This window comes from Hemiscyllium ocellatum, chromosome 19, assembly GCF_020745735.1.
Source record: "Hemiscyllium ocellatum isolate sHemOce1 chromosome 19, sHemOce1.pat.X.cur, whole genome shotgun sequence".
In the NCBI taxonomy this organism is placed as follows: Eukaryota; Metazoa; Chordata; class Chondrichthyes; order Orectolobiformes; family Hemiscylliidae; genus Hemiscyllium; species Hemiscyllium ocellatum.
Window position 1 is genome coordinate 13386876 of NC_083419.1, and position 18215 is coordinate 13405090.

The 18215-nt window shown below is 43.1% G+C and overlaps 1 protein-coding gene across 1 annotated transcript in view; it reads right to left on the bottom strand.

The window, feature by feature from the left end:
* The window catches only part of LOC132824860 (thioredoxin reductase 1, cytoplasmic-like), a 29166-nt gene extending 11860 nt beyond the window's left edge, over nucleotides 1-17306 (bottom strand). Inside the window, exons 1-7 of the mRNA XM_060839657.1 lie at nucleotides 17197-17306; nucleotides 12870-12991; nucleotides 10020-10092; nucleotides 8507-8626; nucleotides 4937-5079; nucleotides 3240-3355; nucleotides 466-691 (exon numbers count right to left, since the gene is read on the bottom strand). Coding sequence (XP_060695640.1) covers nucleotides 466-691; nucleotides 3240-3355; nucleotides 4937-5079; nucleotides 8507-8626; nucleotides 10020-10092; nucleotides 12870-12956 — 765 coding nt within the window. The 5' untranslated portion in view covers nucleotides 12957-12991; nucleotides 17197-17306. The remainder of the gene's footprint in view (nucleotides 1-465; nucleotides 692-3239; nucleotides 3356-4936; nucleotides 5080-8506; nucleotides 8627-10019; nucleotides 10093-12869; nucleotides 12992-17196) is intronic.
* Nucleotides 17307-18215: the final 909 nt, after the last annotated feature.

Sequence of the window (18215 nt, forward strand, 5' to 3'; positions counted from 1 at the left end):
ACAAGCTGCCACACCTAATGGTAGTAACTAGAGTATTTTTTAGTGATTTAGTTGATAAAATATTGGCCAATGAAAGTGGAGGAAACACCTGCCTCCTCAAACAGAACTCAAATTTAAATATCCAGGGTAATTAGAGTGAGACTCAGAACTTTTGGTCCAACTATAGAACTGCCATGTGTGAATCCAAAATGGAGGCTTTTATTTTGGATGCAATTTAAACGCAGTCATGGAATAAACTTTGAGTCTTTTGGAGGTAGATAATAGATCAGACTCCTTCAAAATCAGAGCTATCGTCCAGATTTCCTAACCAGAGACTATAGCAGCTTACAATAAGCACCAATCTCCAACATAAAAAGTAATGATTCTTAAAAAGATTTAAGCTATAACAAACATTAGCAGCAATCTTCAGCACTGCCCTAACTCCATCTGATGCACATCCCAGCTAGAAACTGTTACAAAGCTTACCTTAGTTGGTACAAACTGCCGAATGATCGTCACCCCATGGGTCTCCATGTAGTCTCCAACCATTTCTGCCATTTGCTGGTCAAATCCCCGCAGCAGGATGGAACGAACCATCACAGTCACATCCAGCCCAATTCCAGCAAGAAACCCCGCACACTCCAACGCAACATAGGACGCTCCAATTACCAAAGTCTTCCCAGGACAGTAAGGCAGTGAGAAGAGATCGTCACTAGAATGGGCGATGAAAATAGAAAGCATGAGGGAAACATCCTCATTTATGAGGTGCTCTTCACAATCAGACATTTCAAAGGTGGCAGTGGTCAGTATTGCTATGCTCAGGTGACTATTTACATGGAGTTGCATATTCTCCCAGCAAGATGGGTTTCTTCTGGGTGCTGTGGTTTCCTCCCACCATCCAGAAGGTATGTGGGGGGGGGGGGGGGGTGGATTGGCCATGCTGCATTACCCCTTGGTGTCTGGGCGAGGCGAAAAGGCCATGGGAAATGCAGGGTTACAGGGATAGGGCGAGGGTGATTGGTCTTCAGGAGGATCAGGCCAAGTAGTCTGCTCCTGCACACAGTCGGGAATCTATGATCTGAAATGCTGCCACACAGCTGAAGGAAACACTCACTGTTGTAATGCAACAGCCAGTTCCAACAGTAACTGGGGGAAAACAGAAGATCCATTTAGTGATGCCAATGGCAGGGTTAAACACTCACTGGGACACCAGGGATAGACCCCCTACCTGCATTACCTCCTACTCTCCCAAATGTTGGACAATGACCTATTCTCAACATTGGAGTGTGGAATTGGGAATGAGAAAGTACTTCATGTCACTTGTACCTAGCCATTCAAATTTTAAACATAATCTAAGTTGTTCATCTTCAGCAAAGTGGAAACATTATGATCTTAAAACAATTACTAAAGATAGTTCAAAACTGATGAAGATAGCAGCTATAATTACTGTAGATACCACTACGCTCTACTGGGTAAGCCACCCATTGGACCAAAGCTACAAACTCACGGCCCATATTGAACTCTAAAGTATATCCCACTCCCATGATGAGGGAATGAACAGGTCTTCACTAAAAACAGCATCTCTGGGTTTACAGTTCCATTATGTGCAGTCATCACTAGAATGGGCAGTGAAAATAAGCAGAATGGGAAACATCCTCATTTATAAAGTGCTCTTCACAGTCAGACATTTGGAAGGTGGGAGAGTGGTTAACACTGCTACCCGAGTTTAAAAACCAAACTGAGACCAGGTGAATAGTGCACCATGTTGTTCTTATGATGGAGTGACTTTCTCTTGCCACCAGCAACTGGTTGTGGTCAGACTAGGCCAGAAAAGCCAACCTCTATGCAAGAGATGGGTGTGGTGGTGGAGAGGCAGCTGGGTAACAGAGGGGCCTCAAACGATCACTGTCTCCATTGCTACCATACCATAGTTAAAATCTATGATCAACCGAGCAATCAGCTCAGCTGAAACAAGTGAACGTGCCGTTGTTTCATTGACATCTGCTTTCAAGCTGAAGAGGCTGGGAACTACTGTAACAATTACTGGAGCATGATTAACTGCTTCCTTTGATGGAAATCTGATGCAGAATTCAGTGAACAGTCTGGTATTTTCAGACAACAGCTCATTGAGGGACAGACTGGTTTAAAAGCATTCTGTGCAATGTGGGTGCAGCATTTCATCGGCATCCTTGACCATCCTGAAATATTTAAGAGAGGGGTGGAAGCAAGCAGCTTTCTGAATGGAACCAAGTAGCCATTCTAAAATGGTCTGGAGTCACATGGAAACCAGACCAGGGAAGGATGGCAGATTTGCTTCTGCTGGATTTAAGGCAATAATGTTCCTCTTTCTTTCACTGTCTAGAGGACAGCATGGTGGCTCAGGCTTGAAAGTGGTCATAGCCCCTCTGAATAGAAAAAAAGTGGGTGGGGAAAAAAGAAGTGGTGATGGAGAAGAGAAGACCTATCAATATGGATGGGGGCTGGTAAGCTCCACAGCTGTCATTGTGACTCCACTTGGCCACCCAATCATGACACTGGGAACCATACTTGAACTATTCTGCATTAGTGGTGCTGGAAGAGTACAGCAGTTCAGGCAGCATCCAAAGTGCAGCAAAATCAACATTTCAGGCAAAAGCCCTTCATCAGGAATAAAGGCAACGAGCCTGAAGCGTGGAGAGATAAGCTAGAGGGTGGGGAGAAAGCAGCATAGAGCACAATGGGTGAGTGGGGGAGGGGATGAAGGTGATAGGTCATGGAGGAGAGAGTGGAAAAGATAGGCAGGTGGGACAAGTCATGGGGACAATGCTGAGCTGGAAGTTTGGAACTAGGGTGAGGTTGGGGGGTGGGGGGGAGAGAAGGGGAAAATGAGGAAACTGTTGAAGTCCACTTGATGCCCTGGGGTTGAAGTGTTCCGAGGAAGAAGATGAGGCGTCCTTCCTCCAGGCATCTGGTGGTGAGGGACCGGCGGTGAAGGAGGCCCAGGACCTCCATGTCCTCAGCAGAGTGGAAGGGGCAGTTGAAATGTTGGGCCACGGGGCATTGTGGTTGATTGGTGCGGGTGTCCCGGAGATGTTCCCTAAAACAGACTGCTAGGAGGTGCCCAGTCTCCCCAATGTAGAGGGGACCACCTTGGGAGCAATGGATCCAATAAGTGATATTATTCTGCTCCTGCCTGACAAGCTAGCTGTTTATTGCTTCTTGCTCACACTGTATTCATGTGTAAATACCAATAATTGATAACTGGTTGTCAGTAGCCATACCTTGTGATACAGTACTCCTTATCACCAGGTACTCCTAGGTACCGAGGCCTCTCTCCAGTGGCTACAATGAATGTTTCTGCTGTGTAAAAGGTCTCCTTCCCCTTTTTATTTGTTGCCTATAAAAAAGGGCAAAAGGATTCAGTTAGAAGGTTATAATGGTCATACGTGGACAGGACAATTAAACAAACGAGGTTTTACTTCCTACAATCTAGGTAGAGAAGGGACAATTTGATCAAAGGGTTTTCTTTTTAAAAAAAACTTAAGGGAGATACAAGAGATCAAAATTCCTCCTGCTAACTCAAACTAGAGGGAATGTAGTCCCAAAGTTTAAAGCAGATCTTGGAGGAAAATTGGGAAACCCCTCATGCCAAGAGGGATTGTGGGACTCTGGTACAAGTGGTCCCTGGTTTAGAGTAAATTAGAGTAACAAACTTAAATTAAAAAAAGTTAGACAGATGGGTCAAAGGCAAGTATAATGAAGTCACAGGTCAACCATGATCTCATTGAAGGGCAGAACAGATCTCTTCCATCTCAATTTGTAGCATTCCAAATATGTTTCCTTCAAATCTAAATGCCCCCGAGAAGTCATTTGATAAAAAAAAGGTACTTTCCATTGGGCACTTTTTAAAAAAAGATTAGCCAATTTGTACTTCAACTTCCTGCTCAAAATGGTGTAATCTGCCACAAAACGGTCTAATTCAGTAGGAAAATGCAATAAGGCCACAGTGCACTCAATCTTCACTGTATTTAAATGAGACTAGTACACAATGAGAATTAATGGGTCAGCAAACTGGGGTGGGGGAAAGCTATCAATTAAACAGGGGTTGATACAGGACTGATATAATCTTGATCAGTTCAGTGCTGCTGGTAGTTCAAGGGGTCAAAATGCATTAACACCTCTGGGATTCCTACAACTGTTTGAAAGGTAGGTGTGATCAGGCATTCCTCATTAAGATAGCAATAGTAACAAAGGCACAAGCCCATCACAAAAGCAAGTGATTTCTCAGTAACAGCTGTAAATTTCCAGCCACTTTCACATCTGCTCAGACTCACTAAAGCTTCATAAGTCAATCTGAAAGATTGGAGGTAGATCAGTCTGTCAAAGGGAATTAAATCACTGAAAAAATATCGACTAGCCCTTAGTGCAGCAGATGCACAGGAACACAGCTTCCAAAATTGCTACCTTGTCTTTGAACTCTATTGTTGAGTCAAACATCCCAGAGCTCTGTCCCCAAAAGCAGCGTGCAACACACCACGCATTGGCAATAATTCATGATAACTCATCTCGTGGATGCTGGGTTGGCCAACATGTCCATATCTAAATGCATTCAGATGAATCCATTGGATGGAAAATGGTAAGACCCAAACCAACCAATTATACGGAGTGTACAAGGTCAAGGTGTTGGAATTGTCACTCACTCAGTGACAAGGCTACTTCCAGTAGTCAGATGCAGAAGTCCAGGGTTTCAGAAATGGAAAGAATGGCAATGGATGTCCAAGTCAAGATGGGAAGCTTGGAGAGAATGGCCATTTAAGCCAGTTGTGAGGCACTGCCAAGAACCCTGGGTGATTTGTTGACGCAATCAATACGGAAACATCTTGCTTAAAGTTAAAACTCCCGGTTGGTTTCACTAGATACATGCATTAACACTACACTAGAAATAATTTGGTGCATTTACAATTCATGGAGCTAGTACCTTAATCTTGTGAGGGCTGACAAATTCTCCATAAGCATTCACATAGGTAACACCATTGTCTTTCAAAGAAACTCTGTAGCCCCAATTCAAGGAGCCTATGTAATCTTTAATAGCATTTCTCATTGTTGTCCAGTTATGGTGAACTGTTGAGAAAACAAATGCACGTTACTTTGGAGTAGAATCTTTTTGGGGATTGAAATCTTTATGCCCAAGAGGAGAACTCAATGGCAAGTCATTGTCACATTTGACTATAATTCTCAATGCAACAAAGTTTAGCATGGCAGAGGTAGTTTGCAACAGATTATGGAGTTGGACACTTGTTTAAGGTGCTCCCAATTTTCCCCAAACTCTTCCAGACACCATTATCCTTTGCATCCACAGCTGATAAGTCTCAAATTAACAAATATATTGCTAAAGACCAGTATGTAATTTGGTCTCCTAGAACTCCAAACAAAAGGTCATCCAAACTTTAAATGTAGTAATAGTGGGAGGTCAGGAACCTATTCCCTTTGCCATGATTCGAGTGAGCTTGGAATAGTGCTGATGAAAGGTTACATCATATTAACAGTTTGGATTTTAACGTTTCATAAAGGGGTTGGTTACTTTTCTGAAACAGTTTAAAAACAAGCTATGTTAACTCTTCATTGGGTAACTACTGCTAGAGTCCCTCCAATCAATGTATGGGCATGACCCCCAACTTTCTTGCCCATCTCTCTCCTAGACATTCTGTAATGCTCCAGCAAATGACAGCACAAACTAGAGGACATCTCATCTTCAGTCCAGGCACTTTACAACCTTATGGACTTAGTTCTGCACCTTCAGACAGAACTTCCTCTCATTTCTCCTCTCAGCTTTATTTGTTGCATTCTCGGTCATGTCCCTTCTGACCTTTCCCACTCCAGTGGGAGTCTTTCCCAGAACAGACACCATGGTGCTGACAGTCTCCCATTCCAACCACTTAACCTGCACTATTAGTACCCCCTCACACTCCACTATTGCATAAATAGTGCCTCTCCCACCTCACTACCAACCCCCCCCCCCCCCCCAGTTCATGCCAGCTCTGAAGTGCCAATGAGCATGGTGCTGGCAAAGCACAGCAGGTCATGCAGCATCCAAGCAGCAGGAGAATCAGGGCATCACTTCTGAAGTAGTGCCACCTGGACTTCGTGTTACCTTTCCCTCTTTCCACGGAGATTGCACGACCTATTGATCTTCGGTATTTTGTTTTCAGTCACGTTAGACACTGGGTTAATGATTGCTCTAGCAAGTGCAGAAGCACCATGGAGTGAGTGTTAATGGAAGATCTGTAACATGCTGGTTTAGTGTGAACAAAGCCAATGGACATGTTTTGGGTTTAATCCAAAGGGTTGATTTTAGTTTGGAAAACCAAGACAGCACAGTGGCACAGTGGTTAGCACTGCTGCCTCACAGCGCCTGAGACCTGGGTTCAATTCCCGACTCAGGCGACTGACTGTGTGGAGTTTGCACGTTCTCCCCGTGTCTGCGTGGGTTTCCTCCAGGTGCTCCGGTTTCCTCCCACAGTCCAAAGATGTGCGAGTCAGGTGAATTGGCCATGCTAAATTGCCCGTAGTGTTGGGTAAGTGTAGGGGTATGGGTGGGTTGCGCTTCGGTGTGGACTTGTTGGGCTGAAGGGCCTGTTTCCACACTAAGTAATCTAATCTTAAGACAGAGCAGGGCAGTTTGGAGGAGACTTGACCAGGGTCAATAAGTGTAGATTTTCCCTTTAAAAATGAGAAGCATAGAACAGTTCAGAAAAGGCAGTGACTGCAGTAGAAAAGTTTAGTTTCTACTTCCAGGCCACAAGCATTTAAAATCTGCATGTTACAAAAAAAAATTGAAAAAAGGTCCAAGCTCTATTATGTACAGAACAACCGCGATTATCGGAACATCAATTATCCCAACAAGATCAAGGGCCTGTAAAAACACTATCCATTATCCAGAAATAATCTTATTCAAACAGTTATCCAAAAAAAATAATCCATGCCCCTCATTTGGATAATCAAGGTTTTCTGTATTTGTTAGATGATTAAATCAGTTTGTAGAAAAGAACTGAGAACCAGCTACATTAAAATGTAAATATTTGAGAGAAGTGTAATTTTTCTGGATTTGAAATCATAATTGACAATGTTGGGAAATCAATTGAACCAGTCTAATGGGTATAAAGAAGTTTTCTTAAAAAGTTCTAGCTAGAAAACATGATTTTTTTTTGCCACGTGCAGTAAAAACTTTGTTCTGTTAAAGAAATTCTGCAGCCTTGAAAAACTACTGCCTGCTATTAACCACAACGTTAACCAAAATTTAATTCTAAAAATCAGGCTGGATTTTATTCTAGAATCTGACTCGATTAGAACTATTTACAGGAACATTAGCAGGTTGGATTATTGGTCCCTCCTGCATTGATCGAAAGTAACTGTGGAGCAAAGCTTCCAAAAAAGAGCACAGCCAATTTGGGGATTGTAGAACCAGAGGTATACTGTTCAACTAAGCACCATTGTTCTTGCATTATACTGAAGGCAGAGAGAGTGTCCTATTTCAACTCAAAACAAAGCTGGAATTCTGCAACCCTGTCTCCTCCAGCCCCCAACTTCTTAACAAGGGGAGGATTTAACTCCCCTTCAATTTAGCCAGCTGATAGACAGGAGAGCTGTCAATTTATGGATGATAAAACTGGGAATGTGCAAGAGGCCCAAACTGACCCAGCACCATCTCAAAGGAACAGGGTTGGGGGTGCAGAGGTAAAGAGGGTGTGAGGCCCTAAAAGGGATTTAAAAAGCAGAATGACTGAAAATTGACAGGAAGTCTGACAAGGGAGAAAGTGAGAACTGCAGATGCAAGAGAGTCAGAGTCGAAAAGTGCGGCGCTGAAAGAGCACAGCAGGTCAGGCAACTTCTGAGGAGCAGGGGAGTCCATGTTTCGAGCATAAGCCTTTCCTCAAGCACGTGGGGCCAGGAACGGGGCTGAGAAATAAATAGGAAGATTGGTTGGGGTGGGGCAGAAGGCAGCTGGGAAGGCAATAGGTGGATGCAGGTGGTGAGGGGTAAGGTGGTGAGACTGTGATAGGTTGATCAGAAGGGTGGAGCAAATAGGTGGGAAGGAAGATGGACAACTGGGGCAGGTAAAGATGGTGGTGCCAAGTTGGAGAGTTGGATCTGGGATGAGGCAAGAGGTGGTAAATTTGGAAACCAGGGAAGTTGACATTAATGCCAAGTGGTTGGAGGGTCCCAAGATGGAAAAATTGTAGGTTGGCGAGCAGTGGGTTAACAGATAAGTGGCAGCTGGTAAAATTTCAGATTATGGGAGTAAAGTTGGAGAGTTCCAGTTAGAGAGAGATGGAAGTAGGTGGTTAGCTCAGGAGAAGACAGTGTTGAAATAGCGGAGGAATAGGTAGTAGCATGCATGAGGCTTTAAACAAGGTGAACAGAGACAGTGAGGGGGGAAATTCTATTACAACAAACAAGCTTGAATATACAACGATAGCAAACATGAACAGTGTACTAAAGCAGTCTCCGATACACAATCACAGGGGTCACAAGTCTTCGATGAGCAGACCTTTTTCATCAAACGTCCAGCCAAATGTCCTGGCGTCCTCTATGTTCTGGTGTAGAATTGCAGCTTGATGCATCAACTTCTTTGGGATACAACCCACATTGACACATGTCCCCCCAAGACCTGATAAAGGGGCGCAACAAAAAAAAGTCAAAAAAATTTCCAAACAAAGATTTCAGACTGTTTTTAAAACTTCAGATACAAAAATCAACTGCAGATTACATTTAGAAGTATTTAAGCAGATTCAGCCTCAAAATAACAAAATACTCCAGAGTCAAAGTCAATTTTCAACACATGCTGCTCATTGGGAATCCTACCAACCAGGAGCGCAGGCCAGAATCAAGCATACCATATTCAGGGTGGTGTTATTCAGCCCTCGCATTATTAGTCCTAATTTTTCTCAAATTACTCTAAAAACACTGCAATTACTTCTAAATGGGATTGGATGTTATAGTTGAAATAAAAAAAAGAGGTACTGTTGAATCTACTACCCCCTCAGGCAATGCATTCCACATATTAACTGTGTCCCACATAATGTCATCCTCTGCCATTCTGCAAGCTCAGCTGCCAGTGTGAAGGGTCTCCTCCTCCAGAGAGTCAATAAAGGACTGGAAAAGGGTCAGACCATTAGCTCACGTATTCCCAATGTCACTGTCTGTACAAAGAATGACAAGACTCTCTCCAGGCAGTGAAGCCTCACTGCACTGGCTTTCAATTTATTCGGGGCAAGTGTTACTGTCACTGCACTTATTCTTTTCCAGAGAGACAATGGCTTTGCTTGCAAGTATACATCCTGAAGACTTCAGTACATGATTGATCACTGGATAGCATTCTGCACAGATTCGTCACACCAGACATCAGGACACCCCTACTTCATGGAGTAGGAGGCTCTATTGCCCACCCGTATCACAAACCAGTCACACTGAAGGCATCAGGATGGAGCCTGAGGTCTTAAACAGCTGCAGGGCCAATGGGAGAGAAAACATTGAGAAACACATTCTAATAGAAGCAATGATCAAGTGGAATTGATCAGCCTGGGTAGGTGGTAGGAGAAAGGGAGGCCTGCAGAAGCTGGAGATCAGAATTGGTTTGTGGTGCTAGAAAAACACAGCAGGTAAGGCAACATCTGAGGAGCAAGACAGTCGACGTTTCGAGCATAACTCTTCATCAGGAATGGTAGCGGAGGGAGTTATAATGGATTCAAATGCAAAGTATAGATTTCTTTCAGGAAGAGACTTGGTGAGATACCAGGTTAAGAGCTAATACAGTGTAGAAAGTTTGTCATCAGGCATACAGATAGATCAGCAACTCCATTGCAAAAACATGTGGCTCTCAGGACAGTCAACAGCAACACGAAAGAGATTGCTGGCTTTCATCTTCAAACAATTCTTATGTCCTTCGGGAGAGGACATTAGTCTAGTGCCCAAAACACTAAAGGATTCTAGCCAAATCTTTAGAAGTCTAAAATTACATTTTTTGCATGATTTTAAACTGTAGAAAACTATTAAACATTTACCCCATGTGGTCCCAAGAGGTGTGGGAGTAACATAATCCAAGACCAAAACTTTCTTCCCATATTTGGCAGCTTCCTGAGTAAGAGAGCACACAATGCATATTTAGCCAGGTAGCAAAAAGAAAAAGCCACTAAAAACACAGCACTTACAGGATAACAGGAGCTGGAGAATACATTTGGCCCTTTAACATTTTCCCTGCATTACCGCAGTATCCAAAAAGCTTGGGATCTTCAATATACTCATGATTAAACAGAGCCCTCTGGGTAACAGGATTCCAATGATTCACAACCCTTTGAGTGAAGGAGTAACTCCTCACCTATCTTAAGTGGTTAGCAGTCTCTAAATAGACAGATTCTTCCAACGGTCAACCCGGAGAAACACTTAGCATCCATCCGGTCATAGTCAAGACTTCGGTGTGTTTTATTTGAGTGCCTAATTTCTTCAAAAAAAAAAGATTCATTCCTAGAGGGTTGTCTCATGAGCTCATTTAAGGAGCCTTGGTTGCATACCCTCTCAGGGCAAATGAGAGTAGATTAAATTTAGGATAGCTGATCAGCATGGATGTATTGGACTGAAGGGTCTGTGAATGTGCTTACACAGGTCTAAGAGCTCATTCCTAGAGGAAGGATGCTAAAACTGTACAGTTCTCTAGGAATGGCCTCATTGGTGCCTGGTACAAGTAGTTTTTGTTTTAACCTTACTATGTTTTAAAAAAAAAGCTTAATTCAACCTTGAACAAAAAACTTCATGCAACTCATCCCACTGTTGCATAGTTCAGACCAACATATGAAGTGGTTCACATCCTCCCAGGAAGATCACAACTGTTCAAAAAAAAAAGTTAGGCACCTCCAATTGTGCTCATGCATATTCATTGCCCTCATCCTTTTCCAGAGGAATGGAATGGCTTTGCTTGCAAAATATGCTTTCCCAGAGGTTTCAGACATTTAAAAAAATAAATGCATTTGAATGCCTTAGTGTCCATTAAATAAAGCACCAAAATTTTAGTTCTGCCTGTGACAACCCCAAAACATTTTGGGAAGGGGTGGGAGGGGGTGCTGGGGAAGGAAGGAGAGGAGGAATGTGTGGAAAACAACAGACCCTTCGAAAACCACACTCAGTCTAGACTTCAGCCCAACTTTTCTGGAAGTAGACTGGTACCAACATCAGCTGTCTCAAGCAAGTGCAGATAACTCAGCAAATACTGATAACCCATTAAAACTGCTTTCAGAGGCAAAATACCTTATTTCAGATTTCCAGTCAGTTAGTTTCCAGGTACTAAGTGCTATTTGTCACTAAAAAAAGGCCCAGCAAATAATATTCAATTCATTAATATAGAAAACATTGAGGCCAAGTCATTGAGTATATTTAAGACTGAGATAGATAGGTTGAGTATCAAGAGGACCAAGGGTTACACAGAGATAAAAGCAACAGAAGGGGGCTGAGAAATTTATCAGCTACGATTGAATGGTGAAGAGTCGATGGGCTGACTGGCCTAATTTCTGCTCCCTATGTCTTATGGGGACAATGGTGGTGCCAAAAAAGGTCAGGCCAACTAATGTATTTTTCATTACAGTATTTCAAAGAAACTCCCTTGTTAGGATCTCAAGGGAGACAAGTTTTCAAATTTGGTGCTCTTTTGGAAGTGATTAAGACAATTCTAGTATGAGGTTTCATGCTTTAAACATTATCCTACTGCACAAGAATTAAAACAGGAAATGTTGCCACCCGAAAATCTCCCATTCTGTTTCACCCAAACATCACCTTTCTTTACACTTTAAGACCCTGAAAAAAGGTTCTTCACTTTCTTTCCTCCCCCCCCCCCCCCCCCCCCCGAGACTAAACTAACACCACAGCTCTTAGGAATTCCCTTTATTTCCCCTGACCTGTTCCCACTACTCGAGAAATTTACTGGAAGCCCTTCCACCGGATTCAGCCACACGTTGCTCCAACTCTCCTTCACCACCTCCATAACATGGAGGCATTCAGCTGTTGCATGACTTTTGCTAACTTCCCATTCACTGGTCTACAGCTCCCTGCCCGTCTCGACTGACCTTCACACAAACTTGCTATGGGGCTGACCTGATATGCAGGCTGTATTGGACAATGATGGCAAAACATTGCTAAAGGTTGCCTTATGAATGTATTTGGTTTTGGTCATCATAAACTGAGACCAGACCATCAAAACCAAACAGACCATTTTTTTAAAAGCATGAAACCTCTTGCTACAATTGTCTTAAATCACTTTTTCAAAAGAGAACCAAACTCCATTAATTGCCTCTCTATTGTTAGGCAATCAAGAGAAGTTCTTTAAAATATTGTAACCAAAAATACATTAGTTGACCTGACCTTTTTTCTTTCATTTCATGGGACGTAGGGATCTCTGGCTTGGTCTGCCTTTATTGCCCATCCCAGTTAACCACCAGTTGGGAGTCACATGCAGGCCAGGGCAGTAAGGTCAGCAGCTCCTTTTCCACAATAGAATTTAGTGAACCAGTTGAACTTGACAACAAAGTCAACAGGGTTCACATGGTCACCATTAGGGGAGATTAGAGTCCAGATTTCTGGTAAAATCTGAATTCAATATCTAGTAGTTCTAGTCAATCAGAACAATGATATTACCATTACAGCACCATCCACCCTTCACTCAGTTTGGGTGTTATTCCATACTCATGAGTGGGATACTCCTTATTGCATATTTTCTGTACTTTGTTAGAAGTGATCCTCGGTGTGAAAGATTATGCATTGTATTCATTCACCTCAGTTCAGTGTCAGACACCTCACACATTAAACAAATCTTTGTATAAAACTATAGGCTCAAAAACAAAGGGTCATCACCGTGACTCATGCCATACCTTTGAAGCTGAAAGGCCTCCAGAGCCTCCTCCAATCACAATCAGATCATAGTCATAGGGCCCCTCTGTTTCACCGGCTTCATTCATCACCAACCAACTCCGAGGTATGCCTTCTTCGTAAACTTCAGCAGGAGGGGGAAATTAATGGAGAAGTTAACACTATTTCTCCTCCTCACACAACCAGTTCCCTATAATTACTTCATTAATCACAATTTTGTGAAATTGACATGGTCAAAAAGAATGCACTTGCTGTATGGGTACAATGGTTTCCTCCCTGCCCAAGATCAGGCTTGTGCAGAACGTTTCTATTGATTTTAACTCAGATTACCCAATACATTATCTTTCCACCTTGCATGGAGCCAAATTTCAAAACAGTAATTCAGATAACAGAGGGTTTAAAAGATGTTCATACCTTTGCATGATGCAAAGGGGCAGCGCAGTGGCTTGCATAGCTGCCTCAGCGCCACAGACCCAGGTTTGATTCCAGCCTCAGGTGACTGGCTGTGTGGAATTTGCATATTCTCCCTGTGCCTGTATGGGTTTCCTCTGGGTGCTCCGGTTACCTCCCAGTCCAAAGATGCACAGGTTAGGGTGAAATGGCCATGCTAGATTGTCCAGTGTTCAGGGATGTGTAGGTTAGGTGCATCAGGGGTAAATGGAGACTAATAGGTTCAGGGAATGGGTCTGGGTGGGTTAATGTTAGGAGGGTGGGTGTGCACTTGTTGGGCCAAAGGTTCCGTTTCCACACTATAGGGATTCTATGAAAAACTGGAGTGGGGGTGGCCATCGGAAAACAAGAGAAGTGGTCAAGAGAGGGACAGCAAGAAACGCTCTCCATTTACAGAATCAGAGTCAGAGACATACAGCACTGAAACAGACTCTTCAGTCCAACTTGTCCACCGACCAGATATCCCAATCCAATCTAGTCCCACCTGCCAGCACCTGGCCCACATCCCTCTAAACCCTTATTCATACACCCATGATGCCTTTTAAAATGTTGCAATTATACCAGCCTCCACTTCCTCTGGCAGCTCATTCCATACACATACCACCCTCTGGGGAAAAAAGCTGCCCCTTAGGTCTCACATCTTTCCTCTCACACTAAACCTATGCCCTCTAGCTCTGGACTCCCCCCACCACAAGGAAAAAGACTTTGTCTATTTACCATGTCCATGCCCCTCATGATTTTATAAACCTCTAAGGTCACCCCTCAACCTCCAACACTCCAGGGAAAACAGCCCCAGCCTATTCAACCTCTCCATGTAGCTCAAATCCTTCAACCCCAGGAACATCCTTGGTGCAGGTTAGGTGAATTGGCCATGCTAAATTGCCCATAGTGTTAGGCAGTTGGTCAGGGGTATACATAGGGGAATACGTCTGGTGGGTTGCTCTTCAGAGGGTCGGTGTGGACACTTTGGGCCGAAGGGCATGTTTCCATACTGTAGGAAATCTAAATCTTTTCTGAATCATTTCAAGTTTCACAACATCTTTCTGATAGGAAGGAGACCAGAATGCCACAATATTCCAAAGTGGCCTAACCAATGTCCTGTACAGCCGCAACATGACCTCCCAACTCCTGTACTCCATACTCTGACCGATAAAGGAAAGCATACCAAGCGCCTTCTTCACTATCCTATCTACCTGTGACTCCACTTTCAAGGAGCTATGAACCTGCACTCCAAGGTCTTTGTTCAGCAACACTCCCTAGGACCTTACCATTAAGATTTGCTTTTCCAAAATGCAGTACCTCATGTATCTGAATTAAACTCCACCTGCCACTCATTGGCGCATCTGAACAAGATCCTGTTGTAATTGGAGGTAACATTCTTCAATGTCTTTTTTTTGGGGTGTCATCTGCAAACTTATTAACTATATTTTTTACACAAATCCAAAGTAAAAAAAACAAAGCTGAAAGTCAAAATATAAAAATGGTGGTGTTGAAAAAGTTATCCATTTAAAAAGGCACCTTTTCAGCCAATTGCTCAATACTAATATCCCAGGCAGAACTTGTATTAGTTTTACAAACTCAAATGTAGTTATATCTGATCCAATACAGGAACTGGACACTCACTCCCACATTTGCGAACATTCATATTCTATTTCACCATCAAAAGATCTTATTTCACAATTGAATTCTTGCATAAACCATGACTAGGTCTAAACATTTAAGTTTCAAAATCACATAAGCAGAACTGTAATAAAGGAATTAAAAATCTGGAAAGTTAAAAGGCAATTTGAAAGTACACAATCTGAACTGTGAGTTTAAGTGGGGGTAAAACAAAATCAGAAAAATATCAAACTGGCTGGCAAGATTATTAGATGCAATATTTTAATTAGGAGAAAGACTGCTTTGTTTTAGTTTTTCCCCCACCAGGGTACCTATCTCCTGATAATTCAACTCTAAGCTGAGCAGCTTCCTTCAGGGGAAGCGTGGGATAATAATTCCAAAATTCAAAGCTTGCAATTAAGCTGGCATTCAGGTGAAGTGACCCACACCTCAAAATTATTCAGACAATAAAAAGTTACAAATTCTGTCCAGTTCATCGTTTAGAGAGGAGAAGCCCAGCACTTTTCTTTCACAAGTCCTTTGATGAAAGAGTGGGTGGGTTTAAAATACTTTCCAATCACCCTACTCCAGGAGGTGATGCTGTCTCAGACTGCTACCAATCCCACTTCAGGTCTGGCTCTGAGACACAGAAGGGAATGTGATCCTGCAATAGTCAGAGCTTCTGTGCCCCAACATGAACACTAATATAGTTTTCCACACAGGTATAAAAATGCCTTTGTTTCCGGAAACTGAAGGAGCTTAAAAAAAAGTGTCAAATTTCCAATGTTTTGTTTCATTTCTTTCCTCGGCATAGACTGTTCAGATCAGATTTGGAACATTTGCATTTATGAATAAAGTATATTGTAAAACTACTATGGAGGCTATAAGTACAGTTTCCTGGGGATGAAAATCAGTGAACTTCTTATCACTTATTTCCATATTGAAGTTGCCTCCTCAGAATCACACACAGATCGCTTTGATAAGAACTTTGCTAGTGCTCTGTAATTGATAAGTCAGTTTTACATCTCTCCCCATTCAATAAAATGGGGGTGGGGGTGGGTGAAGGATATAAAACATGCTGATTAAAGTTCTGTCCTGTGATTAACAGTAGGTGGCTAACAATGGAATCAGTTAAACTTGGACAATGTAAAACCAGCTAACCTATTTCCATTTTAAATTGAGCAGGGCCCAGGTGTACCCTGTTCACCAATAGCTGGACAAGTTAAACTGTCCCATTGGTCAAGTGACAGAGACTAATTACGATTTTTAATATATAAAAAAGGAGAGATATGTTATGATCGGGAGTGCATTGTGTGTGTATTAAGGAGAAATTCCAGGCAAGTTTTCAAAGGGAATTGTTTGTCACTCAGGGTAGGGCAAAATGCCAAGGTCACAGAACAGGAAGGAAAGACAGACGAGTTGCTAGAGGGCCAGTATAGGCGCAACAGGCCGAATGTTCTCATTGTCTGCGGTCTTCGTTTTATAAATCTGCCTTCCCCTAAACATCCCCACCTTTGATTTAAAAAAAAACATTTTCTAGCCTACTCGTTCTCGTCACCTGCTTGGTAGAGAGAATTTTTGCATTGTCACTGTCAAGAGAAAAGGAAGTGCAGATTAATTCCGATATAGTTCACAGAAGCGTCGCTTCATTGGTTACATGTCGAACTGTACACACTCTCAAATTCAACCCTTCCCTTGGGAAAGGCACATCGGGAGGAGACTAAATATTTCTCTCTGAAGCTGCATATTTTTAACCCTGCTGGTTCTGATCAGATTGTGCATTTGAAGAAAGCAGCACACTTCAGACTTCGCGTCTCAATGGGCAAGTTCCCTCTATCTAGAGAGATTAACTCAGGTATTTCTCCGTGGGCAGTCTTCCCAGAGAAACCCTGCAACTAACATGTGCGAGATATGGACCTTAGCAAGGTCCCAGGGAGAGCCAACAGCTTGCTGCTGGAGAAGGCAAGGGGTTAAACCTGGCAGTGAGCAATGTGAGAGCTCCATATTGCTACACGATTACTCTTACACACAAACTCACTCCCACGGAAACAGCACTGAAACACACACACAAGATTCAGAGCTTTGCCTGTCCTAAAAATCACACACCGACTAAAAAGACACTGGTTCTAAAAACATTACCCATTAAGAGAAGAAAATAATGCGTGCTTTGCTTAAAGTTTACACAAAAGTGGCTTTTTCTCCCCCCCCGGAAATAATGAATTCTTTACAACATTCACTGCGTAATCCCAAGTCTGAACACAGCAAAATGTACCTCCCTACCTGCTGAGTCTCACCGACAGCGCCTTTCTGACAAACACATCGGCTGCAAGATCTCCCAGCTCTTCACTCTAATCGCTCTGCCCCTCTCACTGACGAAACAAATCCCAGCCAGCAGCCTTTTACAACCTCATCAGGGGAGGAGTCTCTGCTGCCTGTGATCACTGACACTCCAACCTGTCTGGCTCACTTCCCCTGGAAGCCAGCTCACATTGGCCGCCCTCACATGCACACCTCATTGCTGTGATGACTGGCCAGAATCAGCCTTCCCCACCCCCCCATCTGCAAAAAAAACCAAGCCCACATGACTCAGCAGAATTCCTCAGCTTACCTCATCTATCTATTTGGGCTTTGGTCAAATCCTCCCTGGGAATATCACTGACCTTGATTGAATATTGTCTGTTGGACCATCAGTGAGATACCTGCCTTCAAACTAATTGAGATTCTACCTATTACAAGTTGCTGGAAAAGTTCAGCTTCTGAACATGGTACCAACTGTGGAGAGAAATCACCATTAGTGTTTCTGGTGGAGTGGCCCTTCCTCAGAACTGATGGTAGCTAGGTTCTACCTCTCCCTGGTGTTGTGACAGATATCAGCAGTGACCTGAGGGTGTCTAGAAAGTTTAAAGCTGGAACTGACTCTTCCAATGGTGGTGCCACTGGTGATGTCTCTCCCAGCCGGAGGCAGCTTAAGTCATCCATATTCGCTACTCGGCCTCCTGGGCAGTGTTCCAACTTGTCATTGTTCGCACTTAGAATGAGAGCCCACTGAATTCGACCTGAAGTTGTGGGTGCTATGGCTTTGTCCTCTTTGAGAAGCTCTAGCAGAGGTTTGTGATCTGTCACTATTACAAACTTACCTCTGTAAAGGTATTGGTGGAACTTCCTCACACCAAAGATGACTTCCAAAATTCCTTTTCTCTCTGGGCATATTTACACTCTGCATCAGCCAAAGTCCAGGAAGCATAAGCTATTGGGCCTTTCTCTCCATTGTGCCATCTGTGAGTCAACACCACCCTGAT